The sequence below is a fragment of the Glycine soja genome, chromosome 7 (assembly GCF_004193775.1).
Source record: "Glycine soja cultivar W05 chromosome 7, ASM419377v2, whole genome shotgun sequence".
NCBI lineage: Eukaryota > Viridiplantae > Streptophyta > Magnoliopsida > Fabales > Fabaceae > Glycine > Glycine soja.
In genome coordinates, this window is record NC_041008.1 from 2,659,557 (window position 1) to 2,686,476 (window position 26,920).

Here is a 26,920-nt window from a genome sequence, read left to right on the forward strand (position 1 = left end):
TGGTTTAGTTTGATTAAACTTTTCATAAAAAATCACTCAAATTAAACTTATAAAATATATATTGTTTGATTCAGATTGATTTTTCATCTCAAATAAAATTCAAATCAAATCAACCAATATTTTAATTACGATTTACACCTATAAGTATTATAGTTTGATTCAATTTGGTTTGATTTTAAAAATATAAACTGCAAATCAAACATATTAGTTTTAAAAAAAATCATTCAAACAAATAAAAAAATCACTATAATTCGGCTTTGAATTTTTTTAGCCATTTTGTTTGGATTTATTAATCACTATACTAGAAACCAACACGTGGTTTCAGTCTTGCAGAGAGACAAGAACATCATCGCCTAAAGACAATTATTTCGTAAACCGATCGATATGATTGACATTAATATTATTTCCTCACTTTTGCATTATTTTGGTTTGGAGTGAGAAACGCATACGAATGTGCTCTGATTTGAAGTTCTTCGCTTCGTCATCAACTCAAAAAAAAACTTCACGTCGTCGATCTATGAGACAACCACAAATGGTCGAACGGCGTTCTGCGATCACACACTCGTGATTTTGTAAGCCTGCTTTCAGGAAGTTTTTTCTTTTTTTCTTTTTATTTAATTATAAAATTGTCATGTTATTTTTGTTTTGTTTTTGAAAATTGGTATAGGAAACAAAGAACACAAAAAGAGTTGTTTTAACTGCATACTAATATTTGAAACTGATAAAAAAAATACTAATATTTGACAGCAGCAAATAAGATATCAAATTTATAATAATAAAATAGAAACATTTTTTTTTATTAAACAAGCCTTTTCATGAATGCATAAATTATACAATTTTTACAAAATATTAAAAATAGATAATTTATGCACTAACAATATAAAAAAATGCATGATCAATCATTTACAAACTATTATGTATTATAAGTTTGTTAATGTTAAAAATCATATCAACAATAGTTTTTTATTAATTAAAAATGTAACTTTTTTGTACTACCGGTATAGAATTTAAATTCAATATTAAAATTGTGTAAAATTTAATATCCAAATCTTGTAAGTTGTAAGCAAATGTCATATGCTCTGATAGAAAATATGGGTTGTGCATCCTATACCTGAATTGAATATTCAAATTCTGCTATTCTATCCAACCCTTTCACCACATTGAGAATGGATTTACTCCTCTCTATGATACTGTATAGTTTTTCTTATCTTCTGAACAGCTTTTGCTAACTCTCTCTCTACTTTGGAGCCAACCATACTTATCTTCTTTACACTCTCCAACTACTTATTGTTTGAACCCCCACCTCAAACCAGATTAATTCCATTTAAGCAAATAGTGTCTTTCAAATTTTATTTTATTATTTTCTTTTTGGCTTTTATGGCTGGTACAAGATTTGACCGAGAAGGGTAAAAAAAGTTGAAGCCCATGGCTATCTAAATATCTAGATTGAAGCCCACTTGAAAGTCGTTATTCTGATCCTCGTTTATATCAAACAAACCGTTAATAGACGCAGAAAGCCTAACCGCTGAAAGAGCCTTATTAAAAAGGTTTGCTTTGGTGCCAAGGTACTCGTTCCAAGTCACTGGTCGATAAAGAGCGGGCCTTGTTGGGCCCACCAACTTGACATGTGGACTGATTTGGACGTTTGCTGGGGGCCCATATAGATAAGCAACCGAGAACCGCTGTTGGGTTCGGTTCACCCGAACCCGATGGAGCACACTCGGGTACAACCCGTTTGACAAAATGTGGAGCAGATCGCCAACGTTAATCACGAGCCCTCCGTGAAGCGGCGGCACTGCCACCCACCCTTCTCCTTCCTTGAGAACTTGAAGCCCATTGACATTGTTTTGGTGTAGGATTGTGAGGAGAGTGGAGTCGGTGTGTGCGGCCAGACCCATGGCTCGATCCGGATCCGGGCAACTCGGGTAAGAATTCAAGTGCAAGGCCGCACAAGCCCCATTGAATTCTCCTTTTGGCCCAGCCCATTTAGTGTCTTCCTTTGTAATTCCAAGGGAAGCCAACATGAGGCACATTAATTTCGCTGCTAGCTTTTTCATGGCTGCTTCATATTCCACGACAATATCACTACAGATTATAGAAAAAGACCACAAAGAGGAATGTTTAGAAAAGAATCATATTGTTCATATAATATTTTTTTTATTTCTCTCTGTATCACATCATCGATTATTTTATTATATACTTTGCTCTTTTTTCCAAATCTTTCTTTCTTTTGTATAAAATATTACATACATAAAAGTTAAAAGTACAACTAACATTTCTAGTAGCATATGTTACACCACTCTTGTATTATTTTTAAGGATACTAAAAATTTAAAAAGCAACTCAGTTTCTCTTTCCACCTTTTGTTTTCCTTAATAAAAAATAAAGTTGTAAAAAAGGAACCACATGTGTGTTTTACGTACGTGTGAATGTTATTATTATTTTAATAAAATGAGCACCTCGTTGAACTATTGGGTTGGAAGAAAATGACAGTGGCAAGCAAGTGGATTCAGTGTAGTAGATTTTCATAAGGGTGGGTCCTTTGGTGTCATTATAGTGATCTTTGCTATTTGCATTAGGATGAGAAAGTCGGCTTCTAACTTTGCCCGGTGGAACCTTCACCACAAAATCAGCAAAAGTGTTTCTCTTCCCTTCACCTCACTTCTTTTCAAAACCAGAATTAGAAGATGACGAAGAAAAGCAGAACAGAAGGAATAATATCCAGCTATTTAGCATATTACTATAAATGTTAGTATTAAGATTTCCAAAAGTGTCAAGTGAGGGTTTGTTAAGTATTTCACCCGACTCGAACAGAATTGTCTTTCCTATAAAAGAAACACGTACGTACCAGTATTTAGCATAGTCTTGTGGCCAGAGTTTGAGGAAAAGATCAAGAGGGGAATCGAGAATTGTGAAGCACTCAGACCACATGAGCTTGGGGAAGAAGGAGGAGATGCGAGCGCGGCCATAGCCGGAGACGCCGTCGGGGGAGCGAGCTGCTTTGAGCTTCTGGTGAAGGGGAAGGGAGAATAACGCAAGACTAGCCCTCTGAATGTCACTGAAGAGGCTCATGGGGATGTCATGGTTCACCACTTGGAACACACCCCATGTTTTGCATGCATGGCCTATGAGGTTTGGAGCATTTGGGTGGTTCAAATCGATTACGGGGACAAAGATCTTGGTCTTATTGTTGGAAGGGTAATTTGGGAGATGGTGATCATGGGGTTGTGTCCAAGAGTAAGAGTCAGGGAGTTCTTGAAGTGAGTTGAAGTCGGAGTGTTTGTGATGAAGGTACACGGGGTGACCTCTAAAGGCTTCGGAGAGAGAAGGCATAGTTGAAGAAAGAAATTAAGAACCAAAGAGATTGTGTTGAATGCTTCGGAATATGTTACTGAGATTGAGAAACATTGTCGTGGGAAGTGAGTATATATAGAGGATGGTGCCAAATGAGAGGGAGACAGAAGAGAAGGGGAGAGTAATTCTATTTTTGGGTTTTGACACTCATTACTCATAACGCCCTCTGTGGATCTTTTTTTCTTCTTCTCTTTTTCATTACACGTCATATCTTCCAAATACAATTAATACATATAGGTATAAATCATTAAATGGAGTGAAATTAAGGAATCTTATATGTTACCTTCTGTCAAAAAAAAAAAACTATAATATATTATAGGAAAATAATATTTAAACACTAAATATGCTATTAGACACTTAGTGAAAGAGGGATCAAGGATAAAAAAATATAAGTATTATAAGCAATCATATATAAATATTATTATTTTTTAATACTTAATCAACACTCATTGTTTTTCTTTTATTTTTATCCTTCTTTCTCTCTCACTAGGTGTCATATAACATATTGAGTATTTATAAATTATTTTAATTTCCAAGTATTATAAGTGATATTATGTGATAAGAAGAAAGAGATAAAAAAAGTTATAAATAATAAATAGGTATTTAAAAAAATAAATAATAATATATCAACATTCATATATTATAAACACTTAATCTTCTTTCTTTTTCTTTATCATCCTCTTTTTATCAAATCATGACACTTATTTTAAAGAGAACAGTAACACCCTCTGATACAATTTATCCAATATGAGACTCTCAAACTCGATCATAACAATATACGCCTTAGGAATGAATATATAATATATATATATATATATATATATATATATATATATTCAACATTCAACCTGGTCTTTGTCACCCAGTTTTCTTCTTGATCAGGAGACCAACACCAAAGTCCAATACGCCATTTGAAGCCTACACCACACGATTCTTATGCCGGCCCGAAAGCATAAAATATAAGTAATTGGCTCATGCAGTCATGCTTCTCATGCTTTAAGTAATTATTTTGTGACTATACACGAATGTTGGGATCGTGACTTAATTCAAATTTGAGTCCTGTTGTTTGAAAGATTCAACAGCATAAATATTAAAGAGATTTTCATTAATGGATCGTTCAACAAATCATATAAAAATAAATTTAACATCACATCTTCTTAACCTAAAATTATAAGACTGGGGTTTTAAATGTGTGACTACTTTACAAATACATTGACTTAAGCATAAAAGTATTTTTATAGTTAATTACTTCCACTCTCACTGTTCATTATATCATTATCTTTTGCATATACGCCTAAAACAAACTTAATAAGCCCTTGATCATAAAGACTCGCAACCAAATTTATTAATATTTTCATATGCAAATAATTAGTTTTTATAAGTACAAATGTATTTAATAGTGTCTATTGATAAATAAATAAAAAAACTTATTTAAAAACTTCAAAGAATAATGAAAAATTATGTGCAACTATCAAAATTAAGAGAGACAAGGGAAACGAAGAAAAGAAAAACAGTTATATACATGGTCAAGAGAAAGAACAAAAGAAAAAGCAAAGGAAAGTTTCAACATATCCTTTGCGAACAATATGGCTGGAGTATGAAAAGCTGAAAGGGAAGCATTGCAACCCCCAGATATTAATCATAAGAGTAGAATTTTTTACATTCCAATAATACAAGCATTTAGTTGATGCATATTATTTTTTTGTAATTTCTTTCCTTTTATCCCATTATATTATTTATCACATTATAATATGTCTATTAGCATAAATTAGGCAAAGGCGCTTAGAGCAGGGGCCCTTCCTCAACATGTGCCTCTGTCTTCAAATATAGAAAATCTGAAATATTTAAATCAAACTCTTCCAGCTTGGTTCTGATCCTTCCCCAGCCCAATCACTATAGGGCCATTTGAGTAGTCAGCATCATGACTAGCAGCAATCTTACATCCACATTCAACACTCAAGTGCTCAACACAAACCTCGTTTATCGATGTGACATATTATACCGTTTTTATCACAATCTGTAATCCTGTGTAAATAACATGTTATCAATACACGTATAATTTTATTTATATTTAAATATCATCAATCTCACTTCATTTGTCTTCACAACACAAGACCCACATATTATTTTTTGAACATGTGAGAAAGGCTTTGTTAATTAAGAAAAATAAATTCTATTTTACCTAATCTTTTACACACATAATTTAATTTTGTTCTTACACCACACAAATGTAAAGTGATGCACTGGGATGCAATAATGCAGCAAGCATTTTTCAACTTATTTTTAAGTGAAATTAAATGAAATAGATGCTACATATATATGTGAAAGTCATTTACTCATTTACTCTTTAAGAGCTTATTTTTATAAAATCGAATTAGAAATCATTTGTTACAGTTTATTTATAAAAAATCACTTTTTTAAAGATAATAATAATCACTATTAAAAAATTGTAATTTTGTTTCGGGTTTTCAGAATAATCAAAAGCTGAGAAAAAAATTTAAATAAAAAATTATTTTATTATATAACTTCTTATGAAACCAATTGTTTCTTTTTAAAAAGTTACTTTATGATTCTAAACAAACATAAATTATACCTGAAAAATACAATTGTTTCTAAATTAATTTCTGATTTTTCTTACACCTATAAGAAAAAAAATTATCACTAAATTATTTTATACAATAATAACTTTTATCGAATCTGTAACAAATTGACCCTTATTTATGTCTTAAATAAACTATGGAAAATAAATATATATATATACAATGAGACTGGATCGGATGATGTTTCCATTTGCTATATGCTTTCCACTTGTATTAATTGTATATATGATCATTCCCAAGAAAAGGTATGGGGGAGGGATGTTGTACGCAACCTTACCCTTGCATATGCAAAGAGGCTGTTTCCGGATTCGAACCCATGACCAATAAGTCACCAAGGCATAACTTTATCGCTGCACTAGGACTCGCCCTCAAAAGCAGTGAAGTTTATTTTGGTATTTTGCTGTTGGATTTTCGTTTTCCCTGTCCCATGTCCCTTTAGTTGGCCTATTGCTATTTGGCATCAGCAATGGTTTGATAACAGTACAACAATTTTGTGGGTTGTCGCCCATCTATAATATCACCAAAGCCAATGCTTCTGTTCATTTGATTAGAAAACCTGAAATTTTTCTCCCTTAAAAAGACAACAGTAACGGTACTCTTTTTACTAATTTCTTCCTTTAATTTTATTCCTTTAACAACAGGTATTAGCTTGCTCTAGTTTCCCTTTCTGTGCTGCAGTATTTGTGGCATCCTATATGAAGAGAGTACTGTAACACGTTTTTGACCTGAGTAATATTTAAATTAGATATTTTAAGTATGATTTAGGTTCGATATGAAAAATATGTAGTTGAAAATGAAGACTTACTAAAGAAGATCAATCAACTTATAACAAAAGGAATGATCACTTCACACATTAATATTATGATGAAAAAAATTATATTAAAAGAGAGAGTAATAAACGATAAAGTTTAAAAATTAAATTACTTAAACCGCCTTGATTACTTTATGTTTCCACGGGTTCTCACTTGAGCGTACACATATATATATGTAGTATGCATTACTAATTTGTTACTAATAATGAATACATTGATGGCACTCCTCTTGTAATTTGTAATTGCTCGTACGTACTACGTACATGACTATAATTCATGGGACATGGACTCGTGTGTGTTTGCAACATCACACATGATATTCATATAATATTGCTCACATGTAAGCAAAAGGAGTTAGCTCGGGCCACATATGTTGGAATTAATGTTACTGTAAATACAGGGATAAATATTTTGACAACTTGGATCCATGACCTTTCAATATCAAAATCGTAATTTACAACTACATTGTACAACTCTCTCAATATATCTCTATCCCTATCTATCTATCTATATACTTGTTTGCATAAAAATAAAAAATAGAAAGATATTTTAACAATTTATACCTTAGAGTAAATTCTTTCTAAAACATTTTTAGGGTATAATTTGTTAAAATATTCTTTCTGAAAACTTAAACAAAAAAGTGTATATAGAGATTAGAGAGTATTAAGTGAGAACAATTTTCATCATCATGACAACTTTAAATCAGAGTCATACAACCATTTATAAGATCAAGGTTAAAAGTTGTTTAATAATCTCATGACCACATAAAAAATTATATGTATTTTTTTAAAATTGAGTAATTCAAATAAGATAATATATATATATATATATATATATATATATATATATATATATATATTTCTTATTTCTCACAATAAGAAGTGTTCTTATTTGATATACATGAATTGATTTAAATTTTTTTTATCATATCATTATTATAAAAAAAGTAAAAAGATTGATCATCAACAAAATCAATAAATACTCTATACTTATAATATGAGAAAAAATTGATATAATGAAAAAGTAACTTATAATTAAGTCTTTTAACATGCAAATAAGAGACCGGTTTTTAGTCTTGTACATATATAGTAGGGGGGGAATCAATGAATACCTTATACTATATGACACCTAAAGAAAAGATAAAGAGAGCAATATTGTTATGATAGGTGGTGATAGAAAAAAAAAGATAAAGATGAATAATTAATACTAATAAGATGTTTGGTATATATAAGGTTGTCTAAATGTCATTACTTAATATAGTATAAAGACTATGTTAGAAACAACAAATCTCAATTTAATGACTTTTATACTTTGAAAGAATCAACCTTTAAATTTTAGAGATGATAAATATGGTTGATATATACTTGATATATATATATATATATATATATATATATATATATATATATATATATGTGTGTGTGTGTGTGTGTGTGTTTACGTTCACGCGCATGTAAAAATATTGATTAAGTAAGAAGCATTTTTATTGTGAGAAATAAGAATTGAAACTTAGATGATATATATATATATATATAACTATAGTTAAGATCAAAGTTAGCGAGTGATCGATCAATTAAACAAATCATATGCATTTTCTTTTTATAGATATAGGTATCTTTCTCGAAAATAAATTACTCCTTTAAGTGTTTAATGCAATTATATATTTTTGAGTATTTAATGTAATTATAATTAAATTAAAATAATTACATTTTAGTTGATTCACGGATTCACTCATCACTTATTTTTCTTTTAATAATACTTATACTTCTCATTTCTTATATTTCCTCTCTATACATACATCTTTTTCCTGAAAATACATTAAAGTTATCCTATTTCCTCTCCCAATATATATCTTAATTAAAATGTATTAAAGTTCTCCTATTTCTTTTATTAATTTAATCGTGCGCGTGCATATGAATTGGTGTGCATCAACTTTTATTTTGGAAGGGGAACAAAAAGAAAGTCGGCATGCCCAAGGGTGTAATTGAACAGAAGAAATTTCTAATGTACATGGCGACAAAAAATATGGTGTCTTTTACCTTGTTTGTTAATGCTACAAGATGAAGAACCCGCATGGTTGAATGTTTTCCTAAATTCAAAAATGTCAGAGCAAATCAATCTTTATTTTTAAGTTAAATAAATTTTGTTTTAAACAGTTAAACTTATTTAAAATATTTGATCAAATTAATTTATCTACAAATTTTATATTAAAACGTGTCTTCGATATCAAAAATCAACTCTTGGTGGAAAATAAGTAGGTATGGAGTATATTATACATTTAAATTTTCCAATTCATTTACTTACCATTTCTAATTGAGAAGTGATACTTTAATTAATATGTGTGTGCGTGTGAGCAATTTCATAAAATTTCATATTCTTGTTGATAAAAGTGCTATTTTAATCACTATTTGTTTTTCAAAATGATTTTATATTTAATAATTGCTTTTATTTTGAAACTCTTTATACTATTATTAGATATAAAAGTAACCACAATATTATAGATAAACTTCACAAATAAGGATTTATATTAAAATTTAAATTTAAATGCACTCATAATGGAAAAAAAATTCTCATTCAATTATAGATTATTATGAAAGATAAAATTGTTGGTTTTTATGATAGTTATTTTAAAGATCATGTTTAGTTTTTTTTTCTTTTAATATATTGACAGAAAGAATTTTATTGATGAAAACAAGACCAACACAAGATGTGTTACATGCTGGGACAAAAAAAAAAAGTAAATAGATATAACCTGAACAAAACCCAAATTATAAGAACTGCATACAACTCTTAAGTCTTAATCCATAATATAAAATCTCCCCACTATGTGCATATATCCACACACGATATAGCATGAAGCTCCACACGATAAGACCCACTACACGACACACATGCGGCTCTACAATTGCATGAAAATTGATTGACAGTGGAAAAAAAATTATATAGACGGTGCATATGAAAATTAAACTTTTATATTAAATTATTTAGTATAATATAATTTATTAATAATGTAAAGTTGTATTCATGATTTAGGTTAAATGGATTTAACTTGGCCTAATCCAAGCTCAATATTTTAATAGATCTAACTTATTGTGTTTAGTCATGATTATATGAATGATTAATTCAGATCGAATTGATTTAAAATTTAAACGTTACAAAATATACATAACTTTTTTACTATATCTTTAAACATGGTGTATTTTATGACAACATATTGATAATTCAGTAATAATAATAATAATAATAATAATAATAATAATAATAATAATAAAAAGATACATAATATATATTTTTAAATTAAATTGATATATAAAGTTATCTTGTGGATTAAGAGAGTTAATTAATTAGGATGCGGTGAATATTATAAAGTCTTCAATATTTATTTTTGATACTTATGGATTAAAAAAATTTATCTTATGGTTATTTTTTTTTTTTTTGAAAATGTGAGGCAATAAACTTATGACGAATTTAATTATTTGGTCAAATTAAGTAATGATCACCCCAATTTCATTTTTAGGTTTAGACAAAAATAGATTTTGAAGTTATACGTCGGTGGCAATTCCGTTTGTACTGTATAGAGAAAGCGCGATTAATGTTTGGTCGTACTGTCTGACTTTAGAGAACCCCACTTTGTTTAAACTCTTTTTTATTTGCAGCTAATGATTTTGATTAAGAATGTAAACGAAAGATTCCCTTATTTGCAAACCCCAACAAATTTAGTAACAACAACACTTGGAATAAATAGTAATAATTTGTGTTCTTTAAGTATTATAAAGTTTAAATTTTGATGAGAAGAAAATATATATTTTGTAATGCTTATGATTCTTAAAAAAAAATTACTACTTTTAATAAAATAATTTTATGGTAAAAAAAATCCAACAAATTAAGTGGAATAGAACAGGTCGATCTATGCTAATGCTAGCTAGATTTCCACTTCCATAAAGTCACATCGACCAAAGTTAATTAATTCCACACACCCTTCAAATCAAGAAAACAAAGAAAGTTAGGTGCAAGAGGGAATGCCAGAAATGAAAATTTTGAAAAGGAAACATGGATTAGGACAGTTTTTCTCTTGTTTGATTTAAATAGCAAAAACACAATAACAAAGTAATTTGTTACCGAAATAACAGTAATCTACAGGGAATAATAACATATGTATGATAAAAAAAGAGTTTAATGTAGTATAAAATAGATTTTCAGTGTCATACAATTTGTTAGTACCACAGGTCATTCAGAAAAAAAAAAAAAAAAAAAAAACAATCCAGATCAAGTTGTATTGTACTGTGCATAAATGATGATGGATTCTACGGTCAAAGAAAATACCAGCGATAGGAGGTAAATACAGACAGAAACGATTTGCTATAGTATTTAAGATATTTTAAAATTACAAAATAGTCCTCAGACACATGATGCAGCAACAAGTACTAGAATCTCATATCTCATACAATGTAGTGTGTCGATCCTCTTTGTTGATCACAAAATCTCCTTTAAAATAATTTATGTAACGCTGATAATTAAACTTTTGAAAATTTTAATAATTTATGTAACGCATTTCACTAAAAAAAATATTTCCTTAATCCATAAAGAAAGAGACCTCTTGGTTTTATTTGCTTCGTGTTGTGTATAGTTTGCTGCACCTAATTTTATGTTATTCTTCTTCAATAGTTCACATGTGTATGTTCGACCAATCACAACAGATTCTGTATTTCAATGGAAATCTCTAAGAAAGCAAAAGATCATTCTAATAGTGGAATACTTAAGAAGATGGCTGAGTTGGTCATCTTAGAGCTTTTGGTGGCCATTTTGCTTAGTCCTCTTATAATATTACATCGTCATTCAGTAATTTAAACAGAACCATTCTTCACGACTATCAAAAACTGTCATTTAAAAAAAAAAAATCCAATCCCATTGTTAAAAAGAATCACTCTGACCAATTTAAATTTTAAAGAAAAAATTATCAAATAGTATTTTAAAACATTTTCATCTTTTATCCATTTCAGTTAATATTTTCAGGGATTAATTTAGCTAGGTCACTAATAACTTCTTCAGAGACTGTATTTGTATACATTTACTGACTGTATTTGCATGGAAGAGCATACTTGTCCCCCATACAATCCTAAAATTTTAATTAGTCAAACTTTTAGTCTTGTACCTCTCTTCAAATTTAAAGAAATCAAATAATGAGTTAACATAAGATTGGGTCTGAATGGCTAGAATAAAATTACTTCGGATCAAGACATTCAGCAAATAATTATAACAAAAAATATATTATTAGATTTTCACTTAAATTTCAAAATGTAGGTGAATAACAATTAATTTCAACATGGAAATGGCAAAATATTGTCACATAACACCTCACCAGCTTTATTAATATTCAAAAATAGTTGGAAAACACAAGTCTAACAATGCTAAGGAAGAGAAAAACACAAGAGAAAGAGTGGAATGAGATTTAATTAAGGAGATGAGATCTTTTAACAGATATTTTTCATACGTACAAACTAGGAATCGAACTTTCAACAACCATATATTTAAGTGACAAAATTATGTGTTAGACCACATCGATATATATAAATGTCTTTAATAATTTTTCTGCTCTGCATAATAAGCTATGTAAATGAAAGAGTACTCTGGCATGGACAGCCCAAGTGCAACGCACTTCATGTTCCCTTTAAGTCCAGATAGATTTGAAATATTAATGCTAATATCGTCATAGCTAGCATATGAAGCTCCCCTGTACAACTCAGGGTTTCACCTGAACCTGTCATGTAAACAAAATGACAAAATAAATGCAATTATGCGCGCAAATATTAATTTATCACCATTAAGATTAATAAAATTAGCTGATAAATCTAAAAGAACATATTTATTCACTTGAAATGGCATGTGACTTTGATAACTTGGTCACAGATGAAAGACATATGCTGGCACTATATTTTAGAAGTTTCAAAATATATGTTAATTAAGTAAATTACACTTAATATTACCCGAAATCACACTCATATTCTTTAAGATTTAATAATATTATATTTGATATTATATCAAATATCTAACTAACTTAATTAAGCTAAACCTCCTTAATAAAACTAGGGATTTTAAGATCAAAGTGTGGGAATTCAGATGGTTCAATGCTTATGTTAAGGAATGTTTTGAAGGGTACGTACTTGCAGTAGTTCCAGGAGAGGCAGTTCCAGATGTTGCTGGGGGTGGCGGAGTTTCGGAGCTGAACCCAAGATCAAAACCATTGCAATCTCCACCGAAAGTGCCTGCAATATTGTTCCAGTAAAATTAAAAAGGCATTGGATGGATGAATTAAGCAAATTAAGCCCTGTGTTTGTTTTGAAGGAGAGAAATAATATACAAGAAAAGTTTTATATTTTATTATGGGACACCTACATCTTTTATATTCTATTTTAATTCAAAAATTTCTCTCTTTTTTTTTCTCTTTGTTTCTATCATCCGAGTCAAACACACCCCAAAAGAGGATAAGAAAAAAAGCAGTTTACATTTCTTAAAGCAAAACAACTTTGGATCGTTAAGTAGATTTTCTGAGCCTTCATTGCATTGACACCTAAAATCAAAGCCATGATGACTCACACAGTTTCCATCCCCACAGAAATTCAACAAGCAAGCTGTGTATATAGTAAATTAAAGCGTTAAACAAGTGGCAGCTAGCAGCTAGTGAACGAATTAAATTAAAAGGCAATTAATAATGAATTATGAGCTTACGGTCAGACACTTGTGTAGGTGGAGAAGAAGGGGGTGCCGGAGATCCATTACCACAATTGAAATTAACAGTACCTGCACCTTTCATCCAAAGTTCACCATCTTTTTGTTTGAATCAATGGATACTTTCAATTTCGTTACATAAATTACATTGCTATAGAAGTTATAACTATTTCAACAAGGTTTTCATACACAACACTTGAATTCAAATCCTCATTTAAAGATAAATGCCCGTGTATCTTAAATCATTTTTATGAATATAAAACTACATTTTAATATTATTTTACTTCACTTCTAGCATAGGAGTAATAACAAAAAAAATTCAAAGGCAAGAAACAATCAAGTTATGAAATTAAACAAATAAAAAATAAAGTTCTATATATTAATTGTTTGATCAAATTAAACTCAAATTTCAAATTTATCCTGTTTAAATAAATAAATCAAGTTTCAGAAACCTCTTTTTTCAAAACTCATACGTAAATTATAACTATTTACATGAGTTTGACTATTTTGTAAGGAAGCCTACTTTTATATAAAGTATAACTTATGTAATAAAGGCACTTTTATTTTTAATTTGTTTCCTGTAAATATAAAGCGTAAGAATAAGAAGATCGATTACTTTACTCACAGTTAGGAAAACTGCATGGCGGTAATTCGATAGAACCAATGTTAGGCTTCTTCCAACCAGATTCACAATCGCATGTGAAACCGAGCAATTCAGCGGAAGAAAGTTGGCATGTTCCTTTCCCACAATATACAAAATCACATATATTTAATAAATCGTCTGCACAAACAACACACCATGATATATATATATATATAACCTGTCAGATACAAAATATTACTATATAAATGAAAACCAATCCAATTTCCAATTAAATAGATAGCTAAGAGTTTAACTATACCTTGTGTTTGGTTGGACATTAACTGTGTGGAACTAGTAGCAGAGACATCACAAGTGAAGAGGGATACAAAGAAGCAAGGGCAAAAATTATCCATGTCAACATTACCATTGGGAAGAAATTAAAGAGGGAAACTATATAGTCTGGTGAAATAATTTATAAGCGGTATAACCTATGAAAAACTTCTTCAATTCAAGGTATATATATAGCCTACCTTGCCTTGCCTTGATTGACTCTTGACGCGATAGAAAATTGACAAAAATATATAGTAACGATGAAATAAAATGCGATATATAATTCAAACTATAAAAATTATCTCTAACGTATCAAAAGCAAACGAAAATGGCTTTTAGACAGTCGACCTTTTAAAACTAAAAGAGACCATTCATACAAATTTAAAAACTATATGTATCTGCCATCTCAAATTTTACACACTTACAATAAATCCCATGCACTCTTTGATGTAATACAAATATGACGTTAAACAATAATAAATTTAGCCACTGAGATTGGGCAAGTGATGTACGGTCCAGGTAATTTACATAAAGATTCTAAGTGGAAAATTTTGTTATCATCATGCTATACAAAAAATAATAATAAATTTTACCGTTGTGCAACTGAGATAATAAAAAAAATGCAATTCAATATACAATTAAAAGTATAAAGATTGTCTCTTATTTTCTTTTCTTTTTATGAATTCCTATTAGTTTGTCTCTATTCTATTTAATCAAAAGCACCATGGCTTTTGGCTTTGCGCTTTTTGCCAAGAAAATAAGACAATCATATTACCCTGCCACTTTGATTTTCTCATTGAAGACGTGTTGAGATTTCCGTTACATGCCGGACACAATCAAGCAACTTTAATGCCTCGTCATCATAGGCAGACTTGAAAGAAAAAGACACGCCACACACGATTCAAGGCATGTTATTGTTCTCCTCTGCTCATCTAATAAAATTTTTGTGACTTATAGTACTTGAGATATACCGGGTATGATCCAAATATCACGATTTTTTTTTCCGGAATGTTTGATACAAATTTCACAACTTTAGAGCACTATATCATGCACAAAAACATTATTTGCCAATGCAAGCCATTAGATGCAAAACGGAGGTAGATTCTGATCCTATTTTAACAATGCAAGCTTTTGGCAAAATATAACCCGCATTAGTTCAATATTGCAAGCATTCAATCTTTTCTTTGCTTAGAGATTGGGTCTATATAACAACAGCAGTAGTTGCATGCACAATTGCACATTTAAGTGTCCACTGGCATTGGCTACAAATATAACTAAGTATATTAAGTGATGATAACTGCTTTGAAATCATGTCAGACTAAATTACATCAATATTCAATGGTCGCAGATACAAATTAACAATTGAAGATCCCTCCAACATCATAAAACTACAATGAATCGTGTCAGCAAACGAATGAAATATCAACAAACAACGGATACAAATCACCCACCCATTGGAGAACAGAAATAAAGTAGTAGCCCAAAAACAAAAACAGCACTACCGTCGTTGATGTGTCCCAGTCTTTATGCTGATCCAAACTCGGTAAACCACTTCTCATGGCGTTCAATGTCAGCCTGAGAAACACTTCGTTGGACCTTTCCCAAAGCTTCTTCAAAATCACACATGGCAACAGGATCCTTTGAAATCTCATCCTTGGACATGTTCTTGATTTCATCACGAGTCTTTCCTGCTATCTTGCGCCTCATACCATTCAAGGAAGCATCGCGACAGACATTTGTCAAATCATCTCCACTATATCCCTCTGTCCGGCGAGCCACTTCGTCTATATTGACATCAGGTGCCACCTGGTGAAAGACAAGTACAATCAGCAATAATAACAATAATCAATAATCCAAGTTTTAGCATCATTATTCTGCTGCCCTTTCCATAAACTGTTCTCACAGTAAGTTTAGTGACTGATAAACACTCCAGTATAAATGACATTCACATCACAAAATAATATTATCTGTCTTGACAAATGCTCAAATTCATTTCTTTTTTTTTTCTTGGTAACATAAATCCTTAAATACTAAATATTAATAAATAAAGCTCAAGTCAACATAATTAATGTTATTCACAATTTCACTTATAAATCAATCACAGCTTTCGCATAACAAAAATTGCAAGGGTCAAAATCCTATATGACCAAATTAACAGCACAACTTGCCTCAACAGTCTTCAAATTGATTCGGATCAGCTCTTTACGACTCTCAAAATTTGGAAGAGGGATATATATACGCTTTTCCAGCCTTCTCCTGTGTTGCATTAACATCAAATCAAATCAGAATATGTAATCTAGTATATTAAAAGAGATCTAAAACACAGATAACTAATCATACATTTTTATCACTAACAACATAAACTGTAGATAAAGTATAGCAACAAAACAAATAAAAACCTTAGTGCCTCATCAATATCCCAAGGGAAGTTAGTAGCTGCCAAAACCATTACTATTTTACGGCTACCATCTTCATTTGTGGCACTATTGCTTACACCATCAACCTGAACTAGAAGTTCAGACTTCACCCTTCTGGACGATTCATGCTCACCAGAAGCCCTGATTAAGTAAAAGTGAATTCAATCAGATCTCAACATAACTACAACTCTACAAGAGATAATACAAATTAAAAGTGAACCCAACACAGCCTAGGAACATATACAAGCATTATAAACAAAGAATTAAATGAAGATATTTTGGGAAAACATAAACATGTTTCAAAATCTACTACATACAATGGATGACTGAAAGAACAACGAAGGCTTACCCCCTAGAATTGCATAGAGAATCAATTTCATCAATGAATATTGTGCTTGGTGCATATGCTCTTGCAAGATCAAACAAACACCTCACCATGCGCTCACTCTCCCCACGCCATTTAGAAGCTAAAGTAGCAGAAGATACATTAAAGAAAGTGGTCCCACATTCAGTAGCAACTGCTTTAGCAAGAAGTGTCTTCCCAGTTCCTGGAGGTCCAAACATGAGAACACCTTTCCACGGTCTCCTGATTCCCTGCAAGAACAGAAATAATGAGCTCAAACTTCAATATTCACCAAGACATTTAATTCACTGAGATTCAAAATGTGTGGATATGTTATGAGCTTTATTAAAAGAATAGGCTAATCAAACAAGCAATTTTCTAATAAAAAATTCAAAAAGTCATATGAGCTTGATGTAACAGGAGAAGCATGAACTTATTTTGCAACAATAATTTCATAAACAAGGCTTAGTTGCAAATTAAATAGAATTGTATGCAAAAGTAGTTCATCACCAAGTGGCAAACAAGGGTCTAAAATTAACTACCACGATAACAATTAGAGAGTAGTATCATATACAAATCATAATTCCGAATTATTAGTTATAAAATATACCATGATTATTAAATATAACTGGATTGCAAACATTAGGTAAGCTAGTTTTAAGAGAATTCAGAGAAAAATTAGTTCAAGATTACCTGGAAATATTCAGGCATCCACAAAGGAAGAACGACAGCTTCTTCTAGAAGCCTTTTTGCTTCAGTAAGCCCTGCAACATCATCCCATCTAACTCCAGGAGAGGTTTCTAACACGTCCCTTTCAAGCATTGCAGCCAATTCTGGATCAGGACCTTCATATTGAGGCTTCTTTGACTTACCATCTTCAGCATCGCCATTCTGTCCATTCCATGAGCAATTGTAAGGACACAACCACATATCTAAGAAGTTAAACGTTTCTCAAACTATCTAGACTAAGGGATGCAATAAGCAAAGGGCAAATTGATAATCAGAGATACAACACAACATGAAGAAGAAACACTTGACCATGGATCTAATACAAAATAAACACCTGGATGCAATACGCTAAGTGTGGGATTGGATCCATGTTTGACATGCCTCAACTTGAGTCTAGGATGAGTCAGACATGATTTTTTCATTGACCATGATGTTTGACACAGTGTTGAAAAAATGATTCCAAGTTTTTACACTAAGTCTCATTCAAGTTATTAGAAGCAGCCTTTGCATCAACACTAATAACTTGAGTCATGTCTTTTGTTCCATGTATACCCTTAGTTAGACTCAAGTCAATTTGGTAATTACATACCCAAAATCAACTTTGATTGCTAGTTTCCAAACAACATTATATGTCAAAATTAATTTTCCAATATTTGTTATCCAAACAAAAATCAATTTACTATAAACTCACTTTCACTTAGAATCGATTCTACTTCTACAAAATCTCATCAATTCTACAAATGCATCGCCAAACATGCACATTCTAAGTGTGCGTTTTGATTCACGTAGAGTGATTCAGAATCGCATTGAAGGAGACTAGTTAAAGGATTTTAGGTAAATGTTCACACGTTAATTTTCACTAATTCTGGGTTTGAGTCCATGTAACTTTAGGTAACTTTTGCATGGAATCAAAGTTTTATATTGAGTTTTACTACTGACTTCTTTTTATAATAAAAGCATGCAAACATAAACAACATCGCTTCAAAATCAGTTTTAACCAAAATCAACTAACTTCAAAATAAATTTTGCCAATGTTCATCTAAACACACCCTAAGTATGCTAAGACCAACCTATTCAATTAAAGCATTATAAGACTAGGCAAACAACCAAATAAAATTCGGTTGAGTCCACCAACCAAATCAATAAACCATACTTAGAAACAACTTCTCCAACCAACAAGATAACGTGAGACGGTAAATTTTCTCCAACAGACTGCCTCATCAAAGCTGAAACTTACAGTTACAGCTGCAGCAGCGGCATCCGTCTTGCTAGCCTTTCCAGAAGCAGCGCCACCCTTCTTTCCGGTAGTCGAAGCTCGAGTCCCGGAGTTAACCCTACCGGTAGCACCGGCCTTAGCACCACGCCCAGCGGCACCACTTCTGGTTGTAGCGCCACGCGCCCAAGCCCCGTCTTGGGCCGATTTCCGAGCACCCACTTGACCGGGCCGCGCCGGTCTCCGGCTGGTGGTGTCCCTGCTGGGCGGCCGCCACACATCAGGATCATCAACGGGACCAGAACCGCTGGATGAAGTGGGGTACTCATCCAACGGCTGAAAAACGAAAGACGATGATGACTTCACCGAAATGGGAGGCGAAGCAGGGCGTCTGCCAATGGGGTTGTCTTTGAAAGCCCTTCTCTCTGCATCTAGCTGCTTTACCACTTCTGTTTCCTCCGAAAGTGATTTCTTTACGTTCATCCATTTCGCGCGGATTAAAGGGTCTTGGACAGTGCTTAGGTGCCTGAAGAAACAACAATAGAGGAAATTAAGGAATCAGAGAAAAAGAGAGAATTTAGTAAAAAAGAAGAAGAGGGTAGTAGTTGGTACTTGTTGATCTGGGCGAGGGCGCCGTCGAAGAAGATGATGGAGGTGTCGTAGAGGCCTTCGAGAGCGTAGTCTCGGGCTAACTTGAGATGCTCTTGCAACCCTGCTAATGAACCTCCAACCATATTCTCTCCTCCACACCTCTTCCTTCAAACGCCCATTCAAATCTCACTTCATTCCATGGGCTTTCCACTCCCATGGGGCCACCAGCCCACAACCACTTTTCCTTTCGTAAATTATGAACTGCCCCGTTTTCTCCTAACTAACTACCCCTTTTTGTTTTCGATATGAATTTCTTTTAATCATGCTAATTAACATCTTTGATTTTTGGATAGCATTCCCAAATATACCTATAAACTTTTTTTGTTCCGACCATGGTACTGGTATAAAATTATCCCCCCTAAAAACAACAACAAATTTTCATTGAAAATCATGAACGCAGTCTTTTCTTCTCAACATAATTTATTTTATATGCAAAGATCAATCAAAGTTTGAATCTTTAACCATTTTACTAAAAGATACAACCTGCTAATGCGTATGCGAGCGTATGCCAACCGTTATTGGTATACACCTATAGGTTGTGATCTTTTAAATTGAATACAAAATTAATCTTTAGTCAAAGACTTAGTTAATAATGTGTTACCTAGAAATCAGACCAAAGTCATTTTTTACAAGTTTAGGGTATACTGTCAATTTAAACTAACTCATTTTGTAAATAAATTCTTTGTTTGTGTAAGTATGACTTATTTAGGTTTTTTATTTGATATCTAACTAATCATTATCCCCACCAAGTCAATTGATTTTGAATAAATACGATACATTTAATTATAACTTCATGTCTAATCCAATAATAAAACTTAGACTTTAATTCTTAGACTACAACGTCAAACCATCCAACCACTTGTACTAAAACTTTTGATTCTTTTGGTGAATAAAAAACTTGTTTTTTCACATCACTTCTGCCAATGTTAATGTTTTCATTTTACCTTTTGATTTGAATTTCTAACTCTACATCGTCCTTTGATTCGTTTGATCTTCCTTTTTTATTTGAATTCTATGGGTGAACCTTTGGTTAATCATGTTAATTGATTCCATCATGGATATTTTCAAAAATTGAGCTAGCATTACACGTGCTTAAAAATAATTAGTGCAACAAGGAACAATGACCTCTTAGTTAATTAAGGGTTTATTTGGTAAAGAAAGAAAGATCGATTATCTCAAAAATGAAAAGCTAGCCAGAGGTTAAAAACATCCAAAACAATAATAAAATTGTAGAAGTTGAATTCCTTATTTATGATTTATTTGGATAAAAGAAAAGAAAAGAAAATAGAGAAAGTACAAATAATACATTTTATTTAGTATGGCTGAAGAAAAAATAACGGAAAAAGGAGACAAAAAAGTATCTTTTAAAAGCAAATTTTCAAAATTTTCTTTCGTTTTTTTTTAATTCAAATTTTAAACATTTCTCTTTATTCATTTTATTTCCTCTCAACTAAACAGGGTTACTGTGCTTTATCATGCTCATGGACCATTATATCTCCTTCAGGCATTCAATTCTTGGTACCCACGTGGTGGTGGATCTTGATGGCCAAATTGAAAAAAGTTGGACTAGCAACTTCTCAATTTTGTTACACATGAATTTCATCCTTTTGTCTTTTGAGGTTTTTGCTAATGTTTTAGTCTTGTGTCTACTTTATATGTATAAGCACGAGTGATCCCTTCATTCCATATGCTTTTGAGAAGCAGAAAATGTTAACAATGTGATCTTCCTCCACACAAGAGTGTTTCAGCCCTCCACACATAATAAGATACCTAAGCTGCAAACATATGCATAGGCAAGATATCCTCAAATACATGCTCTATAAATGAGTAAGTGTCAGGATAAGTAAAGAATGCAACAACCCTTAAAAAAAGAAGAAGTAAAGAATGCAACAAGGTTGTCCAATTAATCCATCTACCTATCAAACATAGTTACCCCCTTGAGCAAAAATGAGTGAAAACCAAATAGACGAACAGAGCCAAAAATATAAACTACTAATACAGGGTTGGAATGTTGCAAGAAGCTACTAATATATAAACTTGAAGTATAAATAATAAGTTTCATAAACAATCGTAAGAGAATCATTATCAACATCAATCACTCTTAATAAAGTGCATATTTATTGTCCTTTTTGTAATTTGTTTAAGTAATATTCTAATAAATAAAAAATTTTCTACTTACATATATCCTCTGACTCTCATTGCAACACTGTATTGTCTACTTATCTTGTGTTAGTCATATTCTTTAAGATATGAAAATTGGTAAACTCTACCTTCCTTTTTTGTGGATAAGATGATGATTGACTTCCACCAAGCTTGTTAGTTTCATAAAGTAGCTTAAGATGTTGCTTAAGGTCTTGATGGTCTTCTTATCCAATGAAGCATGTAAAAAGCAAGGATTGAAGCTATAAGATAGACAAAATTGAATGAAACACATTAAGGGTCTTCTACTCATATGAGGTAGTCAACATTCCATGATACATAAAGAATATTAGTCTTTATCAAATACAATGTTGTTTGTCATCATTAAAATTAAGAGTTAGATTGTCTTAGGCCTAAAAAAACATTTGTTCAATAAGCGTTTAATTAAGTTGTTTGAGCTAAATGCACTTTTTGAAAGAGTAAGAGTAAGAGTCCGCAATTACACATTACTCGTTTTATGTCAACATACAAGTGGTTGTTTTCTAATCAAATTATTGATAAAATCAATTATTAATATTTTTAGAATGTATAAACCACATGGTGATCTTTTGCCACAAACTAAATAAACAAAATTAAACTTTTTTTATAATTTCTTTTAACTTTTTTTGCAACCAAAGTAAATGGAAAGAAAAAATTATTTTCTTTTCTTTTATTTCTTTCTTATATATTTATCTCATTAAACAACATTGTCTTGAAGTCCACCCTCTACACTCAAATTTTCTCCCAACGTCAGTCCTCTTCTATCGTCACACGTGTCACTTTGTCCTTAATCACTTCTACACTGTTAATTTTGTCTAAGATTTAGATCTACCTCTTATGCTTCCATCGAAGTCACTCGATTCACTCCCCTCACTATAACTCCGTCTTCTATGAATCCCTCCCACAATACACCACCATTGAGTACCACTCCACCACAAACACCTCAATTGTCAACACATGCATAATTGAAGAATTGATCGAGTTTCTACACTCAACATTATTGCAGACGATGGAATTATTGTGACTGTCATTCACAACCCACTCGTTATTATCGCCTTATACGTCGACCACTCAAGCACCTCCATCGACCTTGATCATATCTTGCAACCCAAACACTCTCTATCCTGTTTTACTTTACTTTGTGGGAAACAGGTAAATTAGAGAAAAAAAATATAAAAAATACACACAAGGGAAGTACATTTAGTAAATAGGGGAAATGCATTTAGCAACTACTCTATTTGTACTTATTCGCATTGGCCTACAAATTTAACAGGTCGGTCTAAGTTGAGTCACAATAATAAATGGTAAAAGTTAAATACACCTCTCTTTAATTTCTTTTTCTTTATAAAGTTACCCTTTTCCAAAATTGTAAGTTGCATCCCCTTTCATTGTGTCCCCAAAGAATGCCACATCCACCAGATCGTACAAGCCACACTAGCTTTTAGAATGAGTTCTAAGAACATCTTTAATGGGATTCTTATGTTGGATTCTTAAATTCAAGAATCTCTTTTCAACAAATCTAATCTAACAGTAGACTACAACCTAAGATCTTCATCGTCGAAGTTGAATTCTAGGAAAAGAAGTCTTAAGAACTCTTCTTCTTCTAAAAAAAATAGTTTTTTGTTGTCTCTCTCTAACTAATTTTAGAAGAAACCAACATAAATTAGGGAAGAAGAAGGAAGAAGAGAACTCATTAGATCAATCAAAATAACAAATGTAATATAAACAAAACTCAGATCTAGAACAACATAAACAACAAGTTTCAATTTTTTTTTTGCAAAATAAGAGCTTTCTTCTCTGCCTCTTTGTTCCAAAACCTTATCCATGCTCCCCTCTTTGATTTGCTCACTTTGTCATTCAAATTGATGATTTTGTCATCAATTTCGATGACGGCCTCCGATTTGCGGTTGTCTTCGGAGGCCACCGCAACCTCGGTCTGGTTGTGGTTTTGGTTTGGAGGTTGTTGATTTTGTTGTGGTTGTTGGTTCTGGTTCTAGGAAGGGGAGGGGGAAGAGAAAGAAAAAGAGAAAGAGAAGGGTAAGGGGGAGGAGGACTCAGAAGAAGAGGGGGATGGAGGACTAGAAGGAAAGAAAGAGAAGAGGGGGTTGGAGTTCTCTCATTTCCTACTATTGTACACCAATCACAAGACTTAATTCGAATGTTTGCTACTAAAACTATAATGTTTACTATTGTAAAATTAGACTTTTTATCGGTTTAAAAATTATAAAATTAGATATTTGAAATCCTATAAATTTAATATTTGATGATGTATATTTCACACCATTTTTTCAGTCTCTTTTGTGATTGTCATTCTCAATTTCAATCAAAAAATTTTGAACCTAATTTTAGTTTAAGTTTTATTTTTCGTTATTGCCTAATGGATTTGAATAAGTATTATTGGCAAGTATATTATAATTATTTGCAAAATAATCAAATGTCTTTGTCAACCAAATTTTTTTAAAATTTTCGTCCTTTTTTCCCCTTATTATCACCACCACCAATGAATTTCATACAAAATAGTCAATTCTTTTCAATCCAAAATTTTCAAAGCTCTCAAATTTTTCCTTCAATTCCACCAACCTCCTCCATTGTGTTTTGTATGCATCCCAATACTTCTAATAGTACGCAATCTCCTTCCATTGATGAAGTTGAAACACAATTTTCATAATTTTCTATCCAAATTGGGCTAGACGGAGGAATAAAGAATTCAAAAAAGAAGAAAACAAAGATGTAACATCTTTGGGTTTTATGGCTCAATGTCTCGACCAATCCAATTATTGGTGATAGTCAAACAAGAGATTGATTTTGGTCGAGAGTCATAGAAAATTACAACCAATTCTGAGACAATCTACCAGAAAGGAGCTTGACTCAACTTAAACCTCGATGACAAAAGATAAATCATGTCGTGCAAAAGTTCAAGGATCATTACAACCAAGTTGTTGATTTGAAGAAAAGTAGTTACATGGAGAACGATGTCATGATTTATGCATACACAATTTGGAAGCAAGACAAACTAAGTGATTTTACTTTTGAGCATGCATGCGAAAGATCGACCAGAGTGGTTAGACCAACTTAAAGAAAGTAGTTCCAAAAGAACAAAATCTTTTTCTAATAGAGATTACTCGTCATCATCTAATTTGGAGGATTTTAAACGTTGATGTATCTTGTGGTGTCCTCCCGACTTTGCTACATACTTACAAGCAAGACACTATATGCATATAAGAGGAATTTATCAACAACTTCATACAAACTTGGTGAAACATATTTTAGTACATTTTGGTCACAACAATGATGAAATTTTCCCCGCTAAATGTCTGTTTTGTATTTTGTTACTTACCAATGTTATCTATTTTTTGTCGATTTAACTTTAAGTCAAAAATAAAAAAATCAATTATCAACATCTTTAATTTTTATTATTAGTTATTTCATAATTAAAATGTATATAATTAATTACTTAAATTTAATTTAAAACTAATTGATAAAATATATTCAAGTAAGATTCATTATATAACCCATAAAAGTAGCTCAAGAATCTAAAATAAGATCTACCATTAGAATAAAAAAAAGAAAAAAAAAATTCTTATATCTTATTATAACAGATCCATAAAAAAATAATCCAAAAACTTAAAATTGATTTTATCACTAAAGATACTCTAAACAAACTCCAAACTACATAGATCTTTAACAAAGATGGTTGTGAATGAAATTGCATCCATGTAAAGTTTGAAGATTTTGATCCTCAAAAGAAGCCGAAAGGGAACATGATTGTTTTCACTTGTGTTATTTTAGCCTCAATGACTTCTATCCTACTAGGTTATGATGAGTACTATTTACAAAAAAGCATTCCTTTCTATCAATCTAAGTATTATTTGGTTTCCTCATTCTGCTACTACTAATTTCTTGTTTATTGTTCCCTTTTAATATTTGCCACTACAAACTGCATATACATTTTGTTTTGTATTGAGTGAAAGATCATATCTTTCTTAAATTATTACATCAAAAATTAATTTTACTTGCCATATATAATTTTTTTATCCAATTTTTTTTCATACCTTTTGATAATATCACAAAATGAAAGTGTTGTTGGTTACCAATCTCTCAGGTGATATATATAAAAGTGTGCCATGATTTCCGTCACACACCTCAATTTTTTCCACAACGCAACTTAATTTTTATCCAATAAAACATTATGCGAAAAATTTCGTACTATCTAACACTGTTCATCTCAAAATTAAAGTGAAAAAAATTGTTGATAACTGTTTTATAAAATTATAAATAAAGCTTGAAAAGTACAAATTAGCCAATTAATATTGTTTTACACTGACTTGTTGATATGCCATGATGCATCATAAAATTACCTCAAAAAAAAATATAAAATTATTTTACGATGACTTGCATCAAGAGTAAACGTAGAAATAAAATAAAGCATTTCTGTTTTGATCTAAACATTTTTTTCTATAACTTGATCTAATCACATTTCAATAAAGTAAAGTTGGACCACGTGTATAATTGCCATTAATAAGGTAGAGTACTGATACCAATGACACATTCAAAAATTAAAAAGGAACAGAACAAGAAAGTACCCATTGACTTGTTTGCATTAAGTATTAACCGCCAATAACAAAGTTGCATAAAAATAGATAATTCACGTGTTAGGAAACCGAAATATTGGCTTCAACAAAGGGGGTTGAATGCATAGAAGGAGGGTGAGTTGTCCTATTGTATAATGTGTGCATTGGGTTCTGGTTCTTGTACTAATTTGCTATGGGTTAAAATTGTATTTGTTTTATTACATCAATATTTTTTTTATAGAATTAATAAAATAAAACATGCTCCATGATTTAATGTAATAAAACAATAATTTGCTATGGAGTACTATGCATAAAATAATAAATGATTGTTTTATTACATTAAATCATATTATATTTTAATATTTTTATTCAATTAGCATACTAAAAATATTAAAACAAAATATAGAATTAATA

General features: G+C 31.3%; 3 protein-coding genes across 3 annotated transcripts; all 3 read right to left on the reverse strand.

Annotated features, from left to right (window-relative positions):
* Positions 1-1,347: 1,347 nt before the first annotated feature.
* Positions 1,348-3,390, reverse strand: LOC114420303 (gibberellin 3-beta-dioxygenase 1-like). The gene is made up of 2 exons (XM_028386239.1): positions 2,848-3,390; positions 1,348-2,085 (listed from the first exon to the last, which is right to left on the reverse strand). Exons 1-2 carry the CDS (start codon positions 3,330-3,332, stop codon positions 1,434-1,436), a joined length of 1,137 nt encoding a protein of 378 aa, XP_028242040.1. The 5' UTR covers positions 3,333-3,390; the 3' UTR covers positions 1,348-1,433.
* An 8,872-nt stretch (positions 3,391-12,262) lies between these two features.
* On the reverse strand, positions 12,263-14,570 carry LOC114417838 (slit homolog 2 protein-like). The gene is made up of 6 exons (XM_028382871.1): positions 14,394-14,570; positions 14,117-14,272; positions 13,492-13,563; positions 13,269-13,394; positions 12,927-13,028; positions 12,263-12,523 (listed from the first exon to the last, which is right to left on the reverse strand). Exons 1-6 carry the CDS (start codon positions 14,485-14,487, stop codon positions 12,423-12,425), a joined length of 651 nt encoding a protein of 216 aa, XP_028238672.1. The 5' UTR covers positions 14,488-14,570; the 3' UTR covers positions 12,263-12,422.
* A 1,087-nt stretch (positions 14,571-15,657) lies between these two features.
* Positions 15,658-19,973, reverse strand: LOC114418133 (katanin p60 ATPase-containing subunit A1-like). The gene is made up of 7 exons (XM_028383316.1): positions 19,719-19,973; positions 19,131-19,632; positions 17,858-18,055; positions 17,171-17,415; positions 16,804-16,962; positions 16,573-16,660; positions 15,658-16,210 (listed from the first exon to the last, which is right to left on the reverse strand). Exons 1-7 carry the CDS (start codon positions 19,838-19,840, stop codon positions 15,929-15,931), a joined length of 1,596 nt encoding a protein of 531 aa, XP_028239117.1. The 5' UTR covers positions 19,841-19,973; the 3' UTR covers positions 15,658-15,928.
* Between the last annotated feature and the right edge of the window lie 6,947 nt (positions 19,974-26,920).

Excerpts from the sequence above, each read along its gene's own strand:
- LOC114420303 (XM_028386239.1), bottom strand. The coding sequence starts at position 3,332 with ATGCCTTCTCTCTCCGAAGCCTTTAGAGGTCACCCCGTGTACCTTCAT. Across the intron at positions 2,086-2,847 it reads CAAGACTATGCTAAATACTG|TGATATTGTCGTGGAATATG; the intron begins GTACGTACGTGT and ends TATAATCTGTAG.
- LOC114417838 (XM_028382871.1), bottom strand. The coding sequence starts at position 14,487 with ATGGATAATTTTTGCCCTTGCTTCTTTGTATCCCTCTTCACTTGTGAT. Across the intron at positions 13,395-13,491 it reads ACCTACACAAGTGTCTGACC|CTTGCTTGTTGAATTTCTGT; the intron begins GTAAGCTCATAA and ends CTATATACACAG. Across the intron at positions 13,029-13,268 it reads GTTGTTTTGCTTTAAGAAAT|GCACTTTCGGTGGAGATTGC; the intron begins GTAAACTGCTTT and ends ACAATATTGCAG.
- LOC114418133 (XM_028383316.1), bottom strand. The coding sequence starts at position 19,840 with ATGGTTGGAGGTTCATTAGCAGGGTTGCAAGAGCATCTCAAGTTAGCC. Across the intron at positions 17,416-17,857 it reads GGATGCCTGAATATTTCCAG|GGAATCAGGAGACCGTGGAA; the intron begins GTAATCTTGAAC and ends CTGTTCTTGCAG. Across the intron at positions 16,661-16,803 it reads GATATTGATGAGGCACTAAG|GAGAAGGCTGGAAAAGCGTA; the intron begins GTTTTTATTTGT and ends AATGCAACACAG.